The 21733-nt window shown below is 44.5% G+C and overlaps 2 protein-coding genes across 20 annotated transcripts in view; one reads left to right on the top strand and one right to left on the bottom strand.

Moving 5' to 3' along the window:
• nbeaa (neurobeachin a) overlaps positions 1-12711 on the top strand; it is a 75911-nt gene extending 63200 nt beyond the window's left edge. For 9 of the 19 annotated variants that reach the window (XM_078106563.1, XM_078106565.1, XM_078106564.1 and 6 more), the window contains 21 exons: positions 2685-2809; positions 2915-3064; positions 3154-3186; positions 3509-3645; positions 3799-3916; positions 4028-4130; positions 4235-4350; positions 5623-5735; positions 6025-6165; positions 6268-6387; positions 6627-6779; positions 6888-7052; positions 7356-7445; positions 8048-8240; positions 8870-8941; positions 9186-9341; positions 9549-9719; positions 9834-9935; positions 10095-10291; positions 10664-10815; positions 11039-12711. In XM_078106563.1, the coding sequence (XP_077962689.1) occupies positions 2685-2809; positions 2915-3064; positions 3154-3186; positions 3509-3645; positions 3799-3916; positions 4028-4130; positions 4235-4350; positions 5623-5735; positions 6025-6165; positions 6268-6387; positions 6627-6779; positions 6888-7052; positions 7356-7445; positions 8048-8240; positions 8870-8941; positions 9186-9341; positions 9549-9719; positions 9834-9935; positions 10095-10291; positions 10664-10815; positions 11039-11129 (2698 nt within the window). In that variant the 3' untranslated portion in view covers positions 11130-12711. The remainder of the gene's footprint in view (positions 1-2684; positions 2810-2914; positions 3065-3153; positions 3187-3508; positions 3646-3798; positions 3917-4027; positions 4131-4234; positions 4351-5622; positions 5736-6024; positions 6166-6267; positions 6388-6626; positions 6780-6887; positions 7053-7355; positions 7446-8047; positions 8241-8869; positions 8942-9185; positions 9342-9548; positions 9720-9833; positions 9936-10094; positions 10292-10663; positions 10816-11038) is intronic. The other 10 variants (XM_078106568.1, XM_078106569.1, XM_078106576.1 and 7 more) reach the window with 3 other exon arrangements.
• Positions 12712-13223: 512 nt separating this feature from the next.
• Positions 13224-20701, bottom strand: sertm1 (serine rich and transmembrane domain containing 1). The gene is made up of 2 exons (XM_040180566.2): positions 20354-20701; positions 13224-14870 (listed from the first exon to the last, which is right to left on the bottom strand). The coding sequence occupies exon 2, from the start codon at positions 14845-14847 to the stop codon at positions 14506-14508; it is 342 nt and encodes a 113-aa protein (XP_040036500.1). The 5' UTR covers positions 14848-14870; positions 20354-20701; the 3' UTR covers positions 13224-14505.
• Between the last annotated feature and the right edge of the window lie 1032 nt (positions 20702-21733).

Genomic DNA, 21733 nt, shown 5'->3' on the forward strand with positions numbered 1-21733 from the left:
GGATGTTTTTAGATTCTGGTTCCTCAGGATCATTTGACAGCAGAAGTTACACCGGCTCACACACAGAGCTGTTCTTGCATGTGATTAGAAAATGAAATTAGTATGTGTAGTGATTATTAAGTCGGTACTATCCATCACTATAGCACATGACTGTAGATTATTGTTGTATTCACTCCATATATTCCTATAGCTAGTAGAGTAGCTTCACACTGTCAGGATATCGACCGGAGGACTCGAGCGCATACCAAGGTTTTTAACAAAAATGACTTTCAATAAATCAATAACATGCCAAGAAAACATCCAAGCACAAGTCAAGGTCACAGTGTAAATCAAGAATAACAAGCAAACCAACAACGAGATAAGGGACCCGCGTGGCTTAAATACTGGTGCAGGTGATTTGGACACGGGTGGGTGCACTCAGGGACGCGGCAGATTAAAAAAGGGGGAAAGCACACTAAGGGATGAAGTGAACTAAACCCAGTGACAGTGAGGCAAATGCAAAATAAAACAAGGACAAACCAACACCGTGACACACATCACAGATGCAGAAAATCGGATTTTTTAAAAAAGATAAAAGACTTTTAAAAAGGATGACATGCTTCGTGCGAGCAATGCTTCATGAAGCAATCAGGATTTATCTGATTATATTTCATTGTGCAGACATTTCTCTGTATGTGCATGTATCGACTTCAGCTCACTCACTGAATCCTGAAGCCGTTGCTTCCCGGTAGCTGTTCAGGACGCCTTATTTCGCCTACTCAGATGCAAATGAAATCAATGATTGCTTGCGATCCGTCACCAGACTTTGGGCCATGTGACTTCATTTGAGGGCATGTGACATGCAGCATCTGAAGCCTGTCTCCTCCACGTCACCGCTGATTGAGTAAATCGTTCAGCACAACGTTTATGCTGCTGATAAACACGTTTTGTGCTGGGATGAGAAAGAAAAGTTTAATTGCATCAGAAGTGCTCTGGCCTTGATTATATTTTTAACTTTTTAGCATGTTCTTCTAATTGAGAATTTGAATCCCAATTGCATCATTGCACCTTGCTTTTTATCTGTCTTTTTCATAATTCATCTATCAAACTTTCCATTGCCTTTCGGTTTCTACGACATTAGCTTCCTTTCTAACGGTGTTCGTCTCTCTCTATAACATTTTCTTTAATTGTAAGGAGACGCATAATTCTGGGCCTTTATACCTTTTATTACTTTGTTATTTAATTATGTAAATGATTGTATTGTTTTATTGTTTAGCTAATGTTCATCAACAATATCTGCATTCATGTGTGGATAATCCCGTTAATATTAGTTACCCGTTATCATTGTGAAGGTGTAAATTACACTGACAGGGAGCTGCAGTATCGGTCAATGTCGCAGCCTCTCAGGCTTAATTGCTGTCATGACCTCTGTGTGTGCGAGCTAATAATATAGACGACTTGCCTGAATATAAAATCACTGAGGCAAACTGAAGGCGTTAGCGGACAACCGAGTCCCAATTAAGAATGTTAACCGTACTCTGACGGACCACGTCGTTAAGTCCAGACACTTATAATCCGAAGCCATTAATAAACTGATCAGGTTATGTCTGCAGTCGGGTCGGCGATATTGGTCTGGTCATGTCATATAATTGAGCTCTATGTGGCGGCTGGACGTGACGAGGGAAAGACATGATCTGTTTGGAGACCATTAATAAGGGAAACAAACACGCACCTTTTTGATAAGAAACAACATCAGTCAAAATCACACACAATGTGTTGTGTTCTTCTTTAGTCGAAGGTAAAACAACACCGACGTGGTGGCTTACAGTGGGACACACGATGCTCGCCCCATTTACATTAATGAAACTGCCACCACTGGAAAATGATAACACTGTCATAATGAGTCTCTCGTAGTTCCTCTGTCAGAAAATATAATGGTGGCAAAATTCCATTATTGGATTTTTTTTAAGAAACCACTTATTTGTAGTTCGAGAGTTGTAAACATTTGCCAATCTCATCCTGATGTCAAAATTCCACCCTTCAACCCAATAACGTGGAACCTATCGATTGTAAAAATGAATTCAGTAGCAAATTGTCCCAGCACAGATTTCAAACGTAACTTGAGATAGATAGATAGATAGATACTTTATTGATCCCTCAAGAGGGAAATTTTGGTATCACAGCAGCATGTACAGGGAAGAAAATAGAATAAAAAGATACACATTATATACAATGTAATAAGAGAAATATTAAATTATTAAATAAAATAAAATAAAATAAACTGAAACAAAAGAATAACCTTCCAAAAGAGACAATAATAATAATTTGTAAAAGGAGAAGAGTAAAAGGAAAGAGCAGCAACATAACAGCAGTACAGGGTTGTTATTGTCATTATTTAGCCTGGGATGATTTATTTATATAAGTGTTATTGCACTGGGCAGGAATGATCTCCTGTATCGGTCCTTGTGACAGCGGAGCTGAAGGAGTCTGTTGGAGAACGTGCTCCGCTGTCCCTGTAGCAGGTGGTGGAGGGGGTGGTCAGGATTATCCAATATGGATAACAGTTTCTTCAGTGACCTCCCCTCCAACACATTTTCCAAGCTGTCCTGTTTGCAGCCAATGATGGAGCCGGCCTTCTTAACAAGTTTGTTAAGTTTAACTCAAACCTTATCACTCATCTGTCTTCCTCTTTTTAATGTCTCCAGCCAATTACATGACTTCTGGCGTCTAGACTACTGGGAGGACGACCTCAGGAGGAGAAGGAGATTTGTGCGAAATGCCTCTGGATCCACTCACGCCGATGTGTCACTGAAAGCTCTGGAGGAATACGGTCGGTAACGGCGCACGGATGGAAGCGTGTTGTAGTTGGTGCGAGCCGCCTCTTGGCATACAGTCAAGCTTCACATGCAACTGAAAACCAGGCCTTTTAAAACAGGTACAGAAGAAGAGGAGGAGGAGCTGAAATCTAAGAAAACTTTCCGCAGCCAATCTGTGGTCACGCAGAACCCGGAGGCGGAGCTAATGCTGGAGGGAGACGACGACGCCGTCAGCCTTCTGCAGGAAAAAGAGATTGATAACCTTGCTGGTAAGATGCCCTCACATAAAGACACACACACACACAGTCACCATACTACAGTACCACTGAACAGTAAACTGTCTGACTCTTATTTTTAGTACGTTTCCGTCCCAGACTTTTTACTTCCAAAGGCAAGTCATTTGATAGTTTTACAGCGGCACTAACCATCCAGCTGATTTATCCGAAATCATCATTTACTAAAAAAAACATGCAGGACCAAATACTCTGTTTAATCCAATAGTTCTCCTCTGACTTCTGACCCAGCTGATGGTCCGTTTACCACACTAAGCAAAGTAGAATAAGGAAATTAACAACCAACTAACAAGAAATCACTCTGATGACGGAACGAGTGCTTACAAACTGCCGGTTATGTGTGATGATAACTGTCCGTCAGCCCATCAGTGCCATGCATGCCTGAAGGTGTAACACCTGAGGAATACATTTGCTCCTCAGGCCCAGTGGTTCTGAGTACTCCAGCTCAGTTGGTGGCCCCGGTGGTGGTGGCTCGAGGCACTCTGTCCATCACTACTACTGAGATCTACTTTGAGGTGGATGAAGAGGATCCTACATTCAAGAACACCGATGCCAAAGTAAGGCCAGCTGTCTCCCTTTGTCGTGCGAAGGAAAGTTTGCTTTTTCACTTTCTGCTCTTCACTCATTGATTCCATTTCATTTCATGTGGGATTCATTTCTAGGTATTCATTTGTGTTAAACATCTTTTTTTGTCTGTCAAACCTCAACAGGTCCTGGCCTACTCAGAGGGTCTGCACGGTAAATGGATGTTCAGTGAGATCCGAGCCGTGTTCTCCAGACGCTACCTGCTGCAGAACACAGGACTGGAGGTCTTTATGGCCAACAGAAGTAAGTCTGAAGATAGAGTACAACGTATTTTCACACAGATCATTCCCTTCTGTCGGCTGTAGTTCGGTGTATTGTGTCTGCTGACCGTATCTCGTCTCCTCCTCTCTCCAGCGTCTGTGATGTTTAATTTCCCCGACCAGGCCACGGTCAAACGGGTGGTCTACAGTCTCCCGCGGGTGGGTGTGGGAACGAGTTACGGCCTTCCACAAGCCAGGTAGGCGCCGGGTCATAGTCGGTTGGTCCACTGTGGTGTTGTGACGGAGACGTATTTGCTCCTGGTGTGACAGAAGGGAACTCCCATCTGTGTGCGTTTCCCAGGCGGATTTCCTTGGCCACCCCTCGTCAGCTCTTCAAGTCCTCCAACATGACGCAGCGCTGGCAGAGGAGAGAGATCTCCAATTTTGAGTACCTCATGTTCCTCAACACCATTGCAGGTAAAATTTAAAATATTCAAAAAGTAAAAAAATATTAAGCATAAAGTGCACTAGCGTAAGTAACAAAGTGACGAGTGACGACAAAGTAAAAAATTACAGTTAAAGTGACGTGCAGTGTGAAGGGGAGTGACCGGTGGAATGTTATAGTCAGGCAGTGGGGGACCGGGCTCTGTTGATGACCTCCCGCCACAAGAAACTGTTCGTGTGGCGGGAGGTCGTAGTCCTGATGGACCTCAGCCTCCTGCCAGATGGAAGGGGCACAAACAGTTTTTGTCCGGGGTGAGAGGGGTCGGCTACGACGATACTTTTTAGCTCGCTTCAGAGACCTGGAAGCGAACAAGTCCTGCAGGGACGGCAGATTGCAGCCGATCACCCTCTCTGCAGAGCGGATGACACGCTGCAGCCTGCCCTTGTCCTTGGCTGTGGCTGCAGCGTACCAGACAGTGATGGAGGAGCAGAGGATGGACTCGATGATGGCCGTGTAGAAGTGGACCATCATCGTCTTTGGCAGGTTGAATTTCTTCAGCTGCCTCAGGAAGAACAACCTCAATAAATGAAAGCTGCCATATAGTGACAGTTGGAGCAGTTGGTAAAGCATTTAAAAATAATTACTGCAACTAAATAAAACAATATGTCATAATATAATTGTATCTACGTATGTAATATAATATAAATGTTGTATAATTATCCACCATTGATGAATGTCAGGCACTGACAAATGGGTTAAACGTCTACACATGTAGCAGTTTGTCAACAGCTTGTATTTCTACGTCTCTTCCCGTTGGGAATGTCTTTAATCACACATTCAAATCAAAACCTTTGACCGCGTAATTGTAGCACTGTAGTGGCACTTAATCTTTGCTCGCATCAAGACGTTGGTTCCAATAATTAAATGTTTCAGCCTCATTTATGAGACGTTGGTTTTGAAGCCGGAAAATTGGTAGCAAAAGAAGAACTTTTAACTGTTTGCAAAACAGTTTCAGTTTAGTAGGGATGACACTATATTACCTGCATATGAAAACCAGACCATCAGAGTGTCTATTTATGTACTACAGTAGTTATTATTAATGTTTGTCATCGTCGCCCCCGGCTCAGATTACACAATCATATTAAATCAGATGAAATCATGCAAGAAAGTCTTCCAGCTCAGAATCCAGAACCTCTAAAATATGTCAGATAAAATCCAAACTAATGCAATGATGTTCAGAAGAATAATAAACCATGTTTTCACATGTGCACAGCTATAATGTAATTTCTTTTTTGTCTCTGCAGGGAGGACTTATAATGATTTGAACCAGTACCCCATCTTCCCCTGGGTCCTGACCAACTTCGATTCAGAGGAGCTCGACCTCACTCTCCCTGGCAACTTCAGGGACCTCTCCAAGGTTAGAGCACTTTTCCCAATGGATTTCAAGTATGCGCCAAAGAAGACGCTGTAAAGCCGATCAAACGGTGCGAGTCCTTGTTGAATTTTCAACAATTGGAGTCAGCAACAAATCAAAGCCCCACAACAGCACCGCGGTTGTTACTCCTCGCCTCCGCTTCTCCGACGCAGGATCAGAACCAGCACGAGCTCGTTGGTTTTCATGGTCCATGTCTTGACCCGCTTTAACGATTTAAGACGTGCTCTCTAAAACCCATTTAACTGATAATTTCTCTGTTTTTTTTTTTCAGCCAATCGGTGCCCTGAATCCCAAGCGAGCAGCGTTTTATGCAGAGCGCTACGAGACGTGGGACGACGACAGCACGCCTCCTCACCACTACACAACCATGTACTCCACTGCTCATTCCACACTCATGTGGATGCTCAGAATAGTAAGCACCTGCTGAACTTTAGCCTCCGGAGAGCCGCTTGAGCACACGGCAGAGAGCTCGAGGGCTTCTGCATTCCGTTAACTTGTCCGTGTGTGTCCGCAGGAGCCCTTTACAACCTTTTTCCTCAACGCCAACGACAACAAGTTCGACCATCCGGAAAGAGCGTTCTCTGGCATCGGCTGCTCGTGGAGGAACTGCCAGAGGGACACGGCCGACGTCAAGGTGGCTATTCCTGAAGGGTCGACGGAACCTCCCACTCAAGCGTCGATTTAAGATTAGAGTAAACAATAAAGGAAAGAGACAAACCACTGAAAACACACCAGCCGGAAGCCCCAAAAGTGGTGCTTTTTTTTAGCTAAATAGGTTAAAAAGATGTTTGATCAGTGTAGTTTTAATTGGGGATTATCTAACGAGTAACAAGTGTGTTGACATTTTCAATATGTTTCTGCCGTCTCCCCCAGGAACTGATCCCAGAGTTCTACTACTTACCTGAGATGTTCGTGAACAGTAATGAGTACGAGCTCGGGGTGCGTGATGATGGAGTTTCCGCGTGTGACGTGGAGCTTCCCTCCTGGGCCAAGAAACCTGAAGACTTTGTCCGCATTAACCGGATGGTGAGAGACAAAGTCTTTTTCTACAATATGAAGAAGCGACAAAAAAAGTTTGTTTGCTCATTTCAGAGACACTGAACCTATTTTTGACTCTCCTTCCTTCCTCTCCAGGCGCTGGAGAGCGAGTTTGTGTCGTGCCAGCTTCACCAGTGGATTGATCTAATATTTGGCTACAAGCAGCGAGGGCCAGAAGCGGTCCGAGCTCTCAACGTGTTCAACTTCTTGTCCTACGAGGGATCGATTAACCTAGACAACGCAGATGCTTCGCAACGTGAGGTTGGTTTCTATGACAACACGTTTGACAATCCGCTGCTGAAATCTCCCCTTCGCGAGGCGACCTCGCGGCAGCACCGGATCCAAGTCCAATGTAGCGCTCTGGGATGAGTAGTTTCTAGATGATTACGCTTTCTTTCTGAGGAAACAGTTCTCCATGGATGTGGTCAAAATACGTACGGTGGGGGCATATGTAGTTGAAGTAAAGAAAACGTGGCTTTCCTAAACTGTTATGTCCCTCAAAGGTGTGTGGCCTCCCTGTTCCTCTCCCATGTTAAGCCCGTCTCTCTGTCTCTCTGAATGTAGGTGATTGAGTCCCAGATTCAGGCGTGTGGGCAGATCCCCTCCCAGCTGTTGATCGAGCCGCACCCACCTCGCTCCTCCGCCATGCACCTGGTGAGAATACCTTGAAGTATATGCCAAAAAAACAACAGCTCTACACACGGTGTCGATCAGATACTTACAGACCATTTTGTTGCATGTTCCGTGAGTCAATGATATTTCATAGAAATGTTGTTATTGAGGAAATGTTCACTTTGGGAGCAGGAAGGAATGAGAGTTTTTAACAATCTCTTTCAATTCCTGTATACCAATCGAGAGATTTTATTACATACAGGTTTATGTATTTTTTGCCCTGGTTTTAGCCTCTCTGTCCTCCCTGCTACCCTAAGCAGAACCTCAGTGTCGCCAGATCAAAGCCATTTGTGTCAAGCTGTCAGTCCTCCAAACCAAGAACCAACCAGTGCCTCCACCTCCCCTCCTGCAGGCCCAGAGCCACCCTCAGTGTGTGTGTGTGTGTGTGTGTGTGTGTGTGTGTGTGTACCTGCTCTGACCCTGTGCTCCCACTAATATACCGTTTCCCTTCCTTCCCTGCCTCCGTCCCATCTGTTCTCCCTCTACCTCCGTCTCCGTTGCCCTCCTCCTCTTTCCCCTGACCCCCCCCCCTCCCCCCCTCTGTCCCTCCCTCTCTCTCTCTCTTTCTCTGTCTGTCTCACCAGTGTTTCCTTCCCCAGAGCCCGCTGATGTTTAAGGATCAGATGCAGCAGGATGTCATCATGGTGCTCAAGTTCCCCTCCAACTCCCCCGTCACCCACGTCGCCGCCAACACGCTCCCCCACCTCAGCATACCAGCCGCCGTCACCGTCACATGCAGCCGGCTGTTTGCCGTCAACCGCTGGCACAACACAGTCGGTGAGTGGGTCATACAAACAAGTTCTGAACGTTTACAAGTTACACCGTTACACAGCGGGACATTACGTACGGCAGAATGTTAGGTCGGTGTATTCATAAGTAAGGGAACAGAAAACGGATATGCTAAAATGTTCATATTTGATATAAATGAGATAATTTACCAGGCAAAACAAAACACCTGCTGGTTCCGTGTCTTTATGTCACACACATAATAACATAATTAATAAATGAAGACTGTGGGAGCCTACACTACCATTTCAGTGGTAGTTATAGAGACAATTTGAACTGTATTATATTAGCGTTTACTCTTATTTTGTTCACATGTTGGCTGGGAAATATTACTTAATCAAATCCTCAATTGACCCTTAATAACCTCATTAGCACAGTGGATTATGTTTGTTGATTTTCTTTGGTAACCTAATTATGGAGGGTCACAAAGCAAAGGGACTTTTGTCATTGAGGCTTTTATTTATTTATTCTTTTACATAAGCCAGGATCTTTCCGATCTTTCATCACGGCCCTAAAGCAGCAGATTATATGAGAGGTTGTAGTCGAGTATTTATCCTAGATTATGTTCGGTTCTGATGTGTGTCTGGGTGACTGTATTGTTTGACTCTGACATCCTTTAGGCCTCCGCGGAGCTCCAGGATACTCCCTCGAGCAGGCTCATCATCTACCCATTGAGATGGACCCTCTTATAGGTCAGTGCACAAATCTCCACTAGCAGATCTAATTAGTGGGAGATAATGGTCATATTAAGGACTTGAGTCAACACATCACATCCTACACTGGGGATAGATGTGCATATATTACAAAGACACAAGCTGCAAAACCCACCTGAGGGATGAAAGATCCGGAGAGGTTGGAGTTGATTTGATAGCTTGTGAACCATATTGCATTTGTATGTCCTTATTAACCTACCGACATCTTTGCGCTCCCTCATAGCAAACAACTCGGGCGTGAACAAGCGGCAGATCACCGACCTTGTGGACCAAAGCATCCAAATCAACACGCACTGTTTTGTGGTTACTGCCGACAACCGCTACATTCTGGTCTGCGGCTTCTGGGACAAGAGCTTCCGTGTTTACTCCACTGAAACTGGTACATTTTCTATTATTCATGTAATTCTGTCAGAGGTGCTAGTTTGAAAGATGACCACGAAGACTCACACATTTTCAAGTTTATTTAGATTTGTGGTTCAATTTATTAATCGAAGGGACATTTAGAACGCTCTTTAATCATTATGATATATTTCTGTATTTATTCCCTGACGTGCTTGTTTAGCCTCGTTCTCCTTCCTCTCCGCAGGAAAACTGACCCAGATAGTGTTCGGCCACTGGGACGTAGTGACGTGTCTGGCCCGGTCAGAGTCCTACATCGGCGGAGACTGCTACATCGTGTCGGGCTCCAGGGATGCCACTCTTCTTCTGTGGTACTGGAGTGGGCGGCACCACATTATCGGGGACAACCCTAACAACAGTGAGTGTTGACGCGTTGGAATCAACACGTGGGATTGTTGGGCCTCACTTCCTGCTTCATGAATGCGTTGAGAACAGGATCGTGGCGGCTCATAACTCTGGTCTATTCTTGCAGGTGACTATCCTGCTCCCAGGGCGGTGCTGACAGGACACGACCACGAGGTGGTGTGTGTGTCCGTCTGTGCAGAGCTAGGATTGGTCATCAGTGGGGCTAAAGGTTTGTGCGTGGAGAAATGTAAATTCAGATTTATTTTTTAAGGGTTAAGCTGATATTTCAAAATAAAATAGTTAATATATTTCAAAATAAAAATAACCACGGAACATTTAGACTAATTTCACCAAAACTATTGTTATCTGTCTTGGTCTTGTTGCTCAGAGGGCCCGTGCCTGGTCCACACCATCACTGGGGACCTGCTCAGGGCGCTGGAGGGGCCAGAGCTGTGTCAGCGACCTCGCCTCATCTCAGTGTCCAGCGAGGGCCACTGCATCATCTACTATGAGCGAGGTCGCTTCTGCAACTTCAGCATAAATGGAAAACTGCTGGCACAAATGGAAGTCAATGATTCCACACGGGTAAGGCTGCACGAGTTGATAACGGGGCATTCTTCTTGGTGCGTCCGTGCATGGATAGATGAGAACTGGACTTGTGACCGAGTGCCGCTCTGTTCTTCCGACCACTGAAAGAGCTTCACAATACATCACTTTTAACCCCTTCGCACACAGATATTCATGCAGTGCACTAATCTCTGGGGTTTGAGGTTCAGACTCTCAAACCAGCGTATCGACCAGCCATCCTTCTAATTTAGTGGACGACCTGCTCTACCAGCAACGCGCCGGAGCCCTTGACCCCCCCCCCCCCACTGACCGCTCTCCGTGTGTGTGTGTGTGTGTGTGTGTGTGTGTGTGTGTGTGTGTGTGTGTGTGTGTGTGTGTGTCTGCCTCTAGGCGATCCTGTTGAGCAGCGACGGACAGAACCTGGTGACCGGAGGCGACAATGGCGTCGTAGAAGTGTGGCAGGCATGCGACTTCAAACAGCTTTACATCTATCCAGGCTGCGACGCAGGCATCCGTGCCATGGACCTCTCACATGACCAGAGGTAAAACAGACAGGGGGGGGGGGGGTGAACTCTGACAGGGGGGGATGGAAGTACACTGGGAAAGTTATTTAACCCAAAGCTCTGATAATATCCGAGGCCCAATGTAAACGACGTAGGGACAATGTACATTGAATGATGCCATGCGACCTTAAAAAGAATGTCTATATTTTATGTGAGTAGTTTGGTTTGCAGAGGTGACGTTGTGTGTGCGCTCCGCCCGCAGGACTCTGATCACCGGCATGGCGTCTGGCAGCATCGTGGCGTTCAACATAGACTTCAACCGCTGGCACTACGAACACCAGAACAGGTACTGAGGTGGACGGCATGCGGAAGAGGATGGAGAGAGAAGAGAAGGACAAAAGAGAGGGGAGGTGAAGCGCTCTGCCGCGTATCTGCGACGTAGGGAAACTAAAGGTACCGGACCTCAAGTTTACTTGATTTGAGGATGCGGCAGCGATGGTGGAAATACCTTCCTCTGCGCACATGTGCACGTGCACACGTGTGTAGCCACAGACACATACTAGCCCCCGAAGATTGACACCAAAAGCTGCAGATAAGATAGAGCGCAGAAGGGTGAAAGAGAGCGAGTGAAGCAGAGCCGGTAGAGGTGGATCACACCACTCACAGGACTGGTGCAGTTGATGCTCCTGATACGCTTGATGCTTCACAGACAAAGAACTGAGTTTTTGATTTCCCCTTGTATATTTTTTTTAATTTCTTCTTCTTTATCATTATTGTTTTATACTTTTCGTTTGAGGGGGAGTTTAGTCTGGGAATTATTTGGTGGACTTTAAATTAAAACTCCTTCATTGTGTCGTTAGAAATGGTCAGAAATGATCTCGCCCTACTCACTGCTTTAAAAAACAAAACGGTGCTATTGGCTTGATCTTAAAATTCACCCTTGAAAAATGGTTATCATTTTATTTGATTGTATCTTATTTGTCTTTTAAATTTTATTTCACGATATGAATTCCAGTTCTTTTTTCTTTGACCCGCAGCAGGGTTAAATCTGATTCTTATGTAAATAAGGCTGTGCTTCCTGCAGAGTCTACACGTGTTCTTTCACTACACAAACTGCGCTTATCACCTTTAATTTATTAATGACTTGCTGTATGTAAAATATTGTCTAATAATTATTATAATGTTGACATAACTGATGATGATAACGGCAGTGTCCAGGATGTTGATCGCTTTGTCAGAGATAGTAATGATAAAGAGAACCTTCCAGTGCCACCAAGTATGACAAACACAAGACTGACGGGATTTCCTTTGTATATTTGGTGATTGTTTTGTCAAATATGTACATATAGTCTTGGTTCAAGCTCGGCAGGAGACTCAAATCAGCTGAATGAGACTGAAAGCGCAAAGGAAACCTTCACTTACCCACATTTGTTGATTATTTAAAAGAAGAGAATCAAATCAATGTCAAAGTTTGTTTTGTATTTGCACTTTGCACCAATCACACGTCATTATTTATTAGCTTGGTTCTTTCTGGTCGGCTGCCATTTTGTTTAGGTCCATTTTCCCCTTCGGGATTATTTGTGCATTGATGTTTGTATTTAAAGCGTTGAGCTCATGTGTGATTATTAGGTTTTACAACCTCACAGTTGTAAGCAATATCATGATTCTGTAGCTGATAGAGGTGGGGAGGAGGGGGGGCGAGGGGATGAAATGTGAGGTGTACCGTATGTGTGAAGCCATCTTGATCAAATGCGCACATGCACATACTCTATCGACAGGTTCCACTTACGTATCCAAAAAAAGGTTAAATATTTTTGGATCTATGAAACCCTAAAAAAAAACTATTGTATTCATGTTTTATTGCAAAGATGTAAAATATGACATGTGTGAGTTGAAAAAAAAAATCATGATAAGAAAAATAAAATATGCAAAGAATTTCATGCCTTGAATTTTCATTGCTCACGTGTACCGTTTCACTGAAAGGTTTCTGAAAGGTTTCTGTTTATCCTCAAGACGCGATCGCTGCCCGGAGAGTGAAACGTCAAGGACGACCGATCGTAACCATTCAGGAGTCTGAAAGATGTCTCCCCTCCTCCAATGGTTTCAAGAGACTCTTGAGTTAAAAGGTTTCCCTCTAAAAACCTTAGAAATGTTAGTTAATAAAGTTCCACTTCCAGCACTCGCTAGATGCCTTTCCCCCCTGAAGAGCCTGGTTCTACATTTTCTCTCTTTCCTTCTATCAAATCCATGAAACAACTGAAGCCTCCATGAAGCCCCTTAGAACTGTAAACTCCGGAGCGAGTCATCATGATTGAATATTTCACAGGTTATACTGTTGTTGTGCTCGTGGTGCTGGATTCTTCATTTTACCAGATTTTAAAACATCTGATTTAGTAGAACCAGTTATCAAGTAGAGAACATAAATAGAAAGATCATCCTTGCAAGCGTTGAAGGACAGAAAGTGCAGAGTGTTTATTGAACCCATGGACCAAAGTCTGATTCACAGTCACAAGGTAGCAGAGCAGATCATGTGAGTGTCCGTATAAGTATGAAGACAAAAGTCACCTAAAAAAGTATTTTATCTCTTTTGTATTCTCACTATTGTGTATCTGTGTTTGCAGGACTAAAACTCCAAATATAAGCTATATATATTATATATACATGCACAGTATAATGTGCTATAATAAACAACTCAATTTTACTTCCTGGTTGAATTCAAATTGTAGACATTGTGTGACTATTTCAAACTACATTATCTGGAGATCTTGACGCAGTCGCTGACCTGCAGAGGCTTGTTTGTGGCCCTGTAGACGTTTTTGGGTGTTATTGAATTCTTTCAAGTGTCAAGAGAAACTACGTCTGCCAGGATTAAAACAAAACTGAGGAGATACTGCAGCTTCAATTCCAATGCCTTTGTCTCTATGGAAACTGTATTAAGACGCCACATACGCGGACAGGCCCAGTTTGATGAGATTATGGCACTTACAACCTGGTCTGTAGTTGAAGTCCGAGGCCAATCACCTGTCTGAGACACAAACCTCATTTCTTACTCATCTTCACATCTACAGGAGGATGTTTCGTGCATCGTCGGATCCCCAGGAGACTTTTGAAACAATCTGGTACGTGTTCAGCTTTAAGGTATCTCACTGTTTATAATGGTAAGTTGTTAAGCATCCCAAAGCCTGACTAAACAACTGGAACGCAATCATGCCGTCCTGCCCAAAGCAATGCTCTTTAATATTTATTAAGTGATCAATTCTAAACTTTACAATCTACAGACACCATGAGACATGCTGTACAAACCTGGAAGCAATATTATCATCCTACTTAAACTATGACTATAACTATAAGTACAAATGACCAAAACGAAGAGGAAAGATAATAGTTCCTCATTAAGCTTTTTTGTCTGTGGAGACAAAATGGTTCCTCGGGTTAATTTGTCTTCCTTGTTGAAATAAGGCATGGGAAGGTTCTGTCACTTTCACTCAAGGCCGCCGCTTCATTTACCCTGTGCTTATGGAAAGTGCATGGAGACACCCGACTTGCCGGTCCATCGGGGTTAGGAGACGCGTGCGTTGGCTGTAATCCCGTACCGTCCCTTTCTTTGTGTTTCTTGTGTGGATTTGTCACCGCGAGGAGGTGCTGGGTCTCCATGTCCCCTTGTGTGTGTCTGTGCATGCCGGCCTGCTCCTGCATAGGGACACAGCGCGCTGTGCCCACGTGTCTCCCTCAGGCTGACAGCGAGGAGATGGTGGACCTATGCGACGAGATGCTGCAGATCTCCATGTTGGTGAAGGAGCTGCCTCCCTCGCTGCTGCAGTCGGGGACAGAGGAAGAGGAGGAGATTATGTTCTTCAGCCTGTGGAGGGAGATGATGAGCAGCGTCAGCAGGAACACCAGCAGGCCGAGGAAGAGCCACACGTAGACGTACAGGTTGCCCTGACGTCCTGGTGAGGACGCGGACGCGGAGGTGGAGGCGGAAGTTGGGGAGAAGCGGAGGAAGGCCCCGTCATCCATGGGGGAGATTCCAGTGTCATTGTGGTCCACCGACGAGACGTCCATCCCTGACATCCTGGCTGACGTCCTGCACCACTCTGCACGAGAGAAAAAGAAAAATGAGCGAGATTTATTGTTTAACCACAGAAACCTCAGCATTTATCATATATATATATATAAGAAAATCTCTTTTGTCTGTGGAATCTGCCACAGATTGTTTCGTCTCCCTCCAGGACACTTGTGCCCGGCAGATGCTCACTAAAAAGAGAGCTTTCATGTTGATTTTATATAAATAAATTTAGACGTGGCCCCCCTACGATAAATACATCTGAAAAATACTCTAAAAACTGAAATTTAAAAAAAGATTTGAATGTATTTGTAGCAGTGAACTACGCATAGAGGTGCAATGTCTTATTTGGAGTACCAGCAGGGGGAGCGCTCGCCCCGTCGGAGGGGCCCAGAGCCACGTGCGCGCTCATAAACTAAGGCTTTCTTATCTGATGAAATTAAACTCCTCATAATCAGCTTTCACAAAGGCAGCTGAGAGCCTTCCCTCCTCCACTGCAAATTAATACCGCTAATAACGTCCCACTGCAAATGGCTGCGAGGCGCACGACTGACAAGAGGATGTGACTGTGCTTCTGTCATGTAGCAACTTGCACACAGTCCTTCTGATGGTGAGAGACCGGGAGGGGCTGCGGTGTGTCTTGATTTGATCGGAGAAAGAGACTTCAAAGAGGGGGGGGGGGGGGGGGGGGGGGTGATGATTGACCATGACCGGAATGAAAGCAGGGCCCCCCTTTGACTCGCAGTGGCGTGTGCTCATTTCGCTCCTCTCTCCTGCTTTTCCCTCCATTTCATGGTTGTGCGCCTGAGCTGAACCACACGAGCCCCTTCAGATGCATGAACTGCACGCGCCACAGACTTAATAGACCATTTTCCACGGGGGAGCTAGTTAGAAGACCCTTATTTAAAACATTTGGTAGTTTAAATATATAACGTTGCTTTGGTTACGCGTGAGAGCATTGTGAATGAAAAAAGGATGACATTTGTCATGCAAACTGTACAGCATTAAATATTCTATTGCTGCGCTTTAGCGACTGTGCACTTGCTATACTGCCTGAATTGTTGATGCTAGAAGAAGCAAAGGTAACCAGGCAAAAAAAGTCGTTTTCAACCCATAAAACACTTGATGGGAGAATTTTGTGGAGCGTGCAGGCAGGAAAATTCATATATTTAATGTGGTGTTTGAAAACTTGAAGGTATTTTATCCCATATTTGAGAGCCAAATAATTTAATTCTCTAGATATGATTTTACTGAGTATTTTCAGTAATGGTCCTTGCCAGCCGTTTGTTTGGTTTGCCGCTCTGTCCTTCTGAACTCCTCCACTCCCTCTCATTCTGTTTGTTTCTCTCTGCACGATACAGTTGACAGGACCTCCACCTCCAGGGCGACGCACGGCGTCGTGAGGAAGGAGAGTCTGGCTGTGATTGCATGCTCTCTTGCCCCAACCCAAGTTTTCCTTATCAAATACTCCCAATGAAAAACTGCTTCTTTTTTCACTTTGCATTCTATTTTTCTCGTACAGCTTTTTCTGAGTTGCGTTGTGGTATTTACTGCACATGCATCGCCATTCCCTCATTCTGCTGCAATCTAGCTGTTCATCATTCAGCGTTTTTTATCGTCCCCGATCATCACCTTCAATCTGTGTATTTGTTGAAAACATACAAATTGATATGTACAACAATTAGGGAATGTGATGAAGAGTTGCAGACGTCCTTGATTTCGTTATTCGTCCTTAATACATCATAAGGAGAAAGAAATATTCATATAGTCAAATATTCAGAAAATTAATATCCTGATATTCCTGAACTGGTTTTAATTGCTGATAGTGGTGTAAAAAAAGGTTCACTTGTAACTGTAACTCAGGATATATGATTGTAATTGTGAAAATGTGTCAATCATCAGTCATTTGGCAGAGGAGTCCATGAATAGGACACTGAACTCCCGCCTGCGCCCTCGTTTTCCATCTCTCTTCCCTAATTTCTTCTACTCTGCCACCATTTTCTGTATAGATTGGTGTCGTTAATGATATGTTGTTTTCATATCTGTGATGAAGCTTGTTCATCGTTGGCTGAAGTGGCAGATAATTGGGCTTAATGATGCTTTTTGTATCCAGGCAACAAGGTATGGTGAGTTCTTTTTCAGGCTTATCTACTTTAAGAGGGCGAGCCGTGCAGTCTGAAGAGGTCAGACGAACGCACGCACGCACCCACACACACACACACCCACACCCACACACACACACACACACGCCTACATTAAGCAGTTATTTATTTATTATTTTTCTTATAAAGAGCTACAATCCTAATACCAAGAACACCAAGGACTAATTGGAAAAGTGGTGCTTCCCTATTGAGAGAAACTATGGATGTGCTGAAGATGTGTTGGCTTTTTTTTAATGATTCATTCTCGTCTCCCGGTCGTCAGCGACCTTTGTCTGCTGACCAGAGTAAATATTCAGCCCGCCTTATGAGGATGTGCTGGTATAAATGTGTGTATGTCAGGGTAATTGAGTCAAAGACATAATTTTGGCTTAACTGTTGCTTAAGCTTAAGGTTCTGTGTGGGTCTTGAAGCCCTCCGGTCTTCTCTAACAACATAAAACAACGTCAGCTTGACGCATCGATTAAAAAAACAAAAAAACAGTCTTGCTCAGTCTGAAAGGTCTGATGTTCATACACCTTCCTCTGAGCTGGTTCAGGTTGAGAGAAGTCTGACTGGCCTTCAAAAGCCACCGCCTATCAAAAGAGCCGCTCATTCTTTAAGTTGAGGGGTGAATGAATTGAAGGAGTACGACCTGTCGCTCCCAGTCAGCGGCAGGTGGAGTTCTGCCTCTCATACCTCCTCTTTCTCCTGCTTCAAGCCCATCGACGGCCACGCTGCTCTTCCCTTTCAGTGCCGGGCTGTGACGTTTTTTCAGATCTGTTCTTGAACAAGAGCTTTTTTTGTATTACATCTTTCTTTTACAGTTTTTATTCAGCTGAAGCTTACAAGCTACAATAAGTGCATTGAATCCAGAGGGAATTGAACCGGAACAACAAGAAAGTACAATCTGGCAAGAAAGCCAAACTACACGGTGCTATAGGTAAATGCCAATAGTGCTAATAAAGCGCTAACTAGGCGGTAGAGGTGTGTTCTCAGCGCTTTGGATATCTCTATTTCACACTCTTTTGTGATCATTTTTCGAGAGCTTTGCCTTCCAAAGCTGTCTTTTGTCCACAGACAGTCCCCAAACCATCTCGTAGCCTCAGCAGAACTCCTCCTGAGACATCGTGCCGGGAAGCTTCCTCTGCTCCACTTTCTCAATCTGTTCCTCACCGTCCTTCATTTTCTCATCATCTCCTCGTAGTCTTCCTCACTGCTGGCGTCGTGTCTGATGAGTTCTGAAGCCAGAACCATCCTGTGCTCTTGTATGTTTTACACAGTTTTAATCTTCTCAGGTTTGGGCTTTTAGTTTGAAGTTTTTTGTACACTGTGTCTTCTTGTATTTACACAAAGGGGTTTCAGACATGTGTTTTATTTAAATGAGACCATTTGCTGCTCAATTTTAAGCTCTAACGTTATAAGTGTTCTAAATTCATCAACAGCCGTGATTTTATTCGTTTTCAGGGATTCAATTTTTATGATTAAACATTTGGTGCAGCAAAAGCACATTTAATCCATCCACGTGTTTATTCTGAAGATTCGTGAGCCTGGGTTTTATTTATAAAAATGTATCAGCTATCGTGTATCATCACTTTTCCCATCCAGGGCCAAACAGCGACAGCAGCAGAGCCTGTTGTTTTTAAAACCTTGACATCTCATTTGGTGACAGCGGTGTCCGTCACTGAACAAAGCTACAGAGCGTGCGTGCAGCACATTCAAACATTTAATAAATCCTTAACCCCCAAGAGAAACACAGTCTGCTGTCTGTTCACTTCTGGTATCAGCTCTTCCCTTCATGAATAATGGACGAGACCCACGTGGGGGCCCAAAATGTCACGGCATTTGGGCCACATTCTTTTGCCCCTGTTTGTCTGTGTGTTTGATTCCTCATATGTAATCGTGCTCGAGCCGATGAAAACCAGCTGAACAAATAGCAGAGATGCCGTAATGATCTACATACGTGCATATATGTGAAAATATGAGCTTTACACACACACACACACACACACACACACACACACACACACACACACTGTTCTTGCTCAAACAACAGATTGCCAGCAGATAAAAGCAAACATGTTTTATATTTCATGTTCTGAGCCAGATCAGCTGAAAACAGAGCCGAGGCTCAACCACTTGAATTCCAAATGGCCTCTGCAGCCCCAAATACCACAGATAACCCACTTAGGGGTCAGAGATATGCAGGGATGATGAAAGTATGAAGAAAGTGATGTGGCCTTTTTACGTCAGTGGCTCTCAAACATTTTCCCACAATACGCCTATTTCTCCCCTGTTTGGATTGTTTGGATTGTTTTAATATTTCATATTACGATAGTTCCCCTAAAGACTGCGTGACAGTACAATTATAAAGTGCACCCTTAAATGGCAGGCAAGAGAAAAGCATGGTGGCATTCGAATGGGTGCTGAAAAGAATAAACTAGTGCCTAATGTTTGTATTCAATGCTTTTATATTTGAATGATAAAACCTCAGAACGCGGCTGAGTGCTCTCGTAAGCGCCACCAGAGGTTGATCACCGCTGTTCAACTGTTCCCCGATCCGCTCAGATATTCAGTGCATGAGAGTGAGGCTTTGCAACAAGATCTTAATAAAGCTGCTGCGGACGGCTCGTTGTGATGCACAGGAAGATAACTCGAGTTTAAGCCGAAGAAACTGAGGTCATTCCGAGCGGAAGGTATTTTTGCTCGGTGGCCGGTGTGGATAATGAGCTCTTTGATGTTTGTGTGTGTGTGTGTGTGTGTGTGCGTATTAATTCCTATGTGGTGAAGTGTGTTTTTGCAGCTGGTTGTTATTTTATATGTTAATTTATCGTGATGATTCTTAGTGCAGCTGCCAATACTTCACATATGATATTGATATTGTACTATGAGAGCGAATCATACGTCATTTAATACACCAACAAACTCTGCTCTAGTTCTCATGGCGTAGTACACTTATTTTTTTACCAAATCCTCCTCTTTTTCTCAACTGTGACATAAAAAACCCTTCTTATTTACCAAGAAGGTGTATGAATGAACACATGAATGATCCTTTTCCTACAAGTCACATGCAGCATTCCTTCATTGTTCTGCCTTCATTTTACCCTTTTTTTATTTCCTCTTCTTTTTGCATCTCTTCCCCTTTGTGTGTGTGTGTGTGTGAAACAGCTCGGCTGAGGCAACGCGCTGAACAAAGTTGCTGGCACCTGCAGAGCGGCTGACGCGTCTGAGGGGAATAACGGCGCTTTGTATTCTGCAGGAATCCCCTCTCACAGAACAGATTAACTCTCCCTCCCGATTGGAAACGTTTCACACAAAGCAGCCAAAAGCATCAGCCGCGTTAATGGAATTTTTGAGAAAAGCAAAAGTTACAGACCTTTTTTTTTAAAAAAGAAAAGAGGAAAAAAAAAGCCTGGTGTTTCTCGTAGGCGGTCACGTCGCGCAGAAATCCATCCCGTAGTGTTTGGCGTTTCCAGCCGAGCAAACCGGATCTGTTGCCCCTGGGATCTTCCCTACAAGTCTGTCCGCTCTCCTCCCCCTCTCTCTCTCTCTCTCTCTCTCTCTCTCTCTCTCTCTCTCTCTCTCTTTCTGTCTCTCGGTCACTGAGTGTTACACACAGACACCATCAGGCTCTTCTCTATGAATGGCTTTGCATTCAAAGGGGAACACACACACACACACACACACACGGTCTGTAAATGAGAGGCTGTAACTAATGAATAATGTTTTTTGTACTTGGCAATTAGCACAGAGGGAAGGGAAGAGAGGGAGTGTCGCTCGCTCTAATCACATCTTCTCTCTCTCACCCTGCACTCCCACGTCACTCCCTGCTGCTCGTCACCTTTTCAATAACCAACACATAATCAGTCAATTCTAATGAATGGACGCGTGTCATTGGGCTCCCACCCACCCGATCAACCCCTCAGGTTTGTGTGAAGGACGCAGGCTTCCTCTCTGCTGTGAGCAAACTGCGTCAGTGGACGGAGCAGCGACTGGCTCACAGAACGAGGAGCTCAGTCAGACGAGACTCCAAATCTCCAGCTGGAGGAGAAAGTGGAAATCTCTATTTCCCTTGGCAGCTTTTCTTGCCTTCCTTCATCTTAAAAGTTGTTTTTTTCCACTTCCCCTCTCCTCTTTTCTCCTTCTGACCCCCCCACCCAAAAACAATATGGAGGGTGGAGTGTGTTTGTTGTGCTGATAGCATTGTGCCATGAGCAGGAAACAGCACTCAGTTGATCGTGATGTGATTCATCTCGCAGGTGTTTGCTCAGAGGTTCACCGAAATGAGTGACCCGTCCGTAACCTTGGAGACGTTTCATTGTAAAAGACAAACGGCCGAGTGCTGATGGTGCCAGACGAGCGTGCGACGTCATCGAATTCGTCCCCTGAGGATCTTTAATGTCCGCACATCCCGTAATCCACGGCGCAAGCTGCCAACAGAACGGAGTCCTTCTTTGATCGAAATGAGTTCAAGTGGAGAAAAAAAACTCCATCTTTTTGTGATTTGTGCAAAGCAACCCTCTAAAGTGCTTTGCTCTGACTGCAAAACTAAAGCACTTTAAATGAGTCTCAGCGTCCTCTTTTCTAAAAATAGATTTTGTACGTGACCCTGAATCTCACGCTTTGGCACTTTGATGGTGTTCGTGGGGGTGTTGATTGTGTGGCAGAGGACACCTGTACCTTCTCTTTGAAGGGGAAAAGGTGCCTCCTCCTCCTCCACAGATGCCTCCGTCCTCCTCCACCATCTGCCCGCCGA

This window comes from Gasterosteus aculeatus, chromosome 7 (genome assembly GCF_964276395.1).
Source record: "Gasterosteus aculeatus chromosome 7, fGasAcu3.hap1.1, whole genome shotgun sequence".
Lineage (NCBI taxonomy): Eukaryota > Metazoa > Chordata > Actinopteri > Perciformes > Gasterosteidae > Gasterosteus > Gasterosteus aculeatus.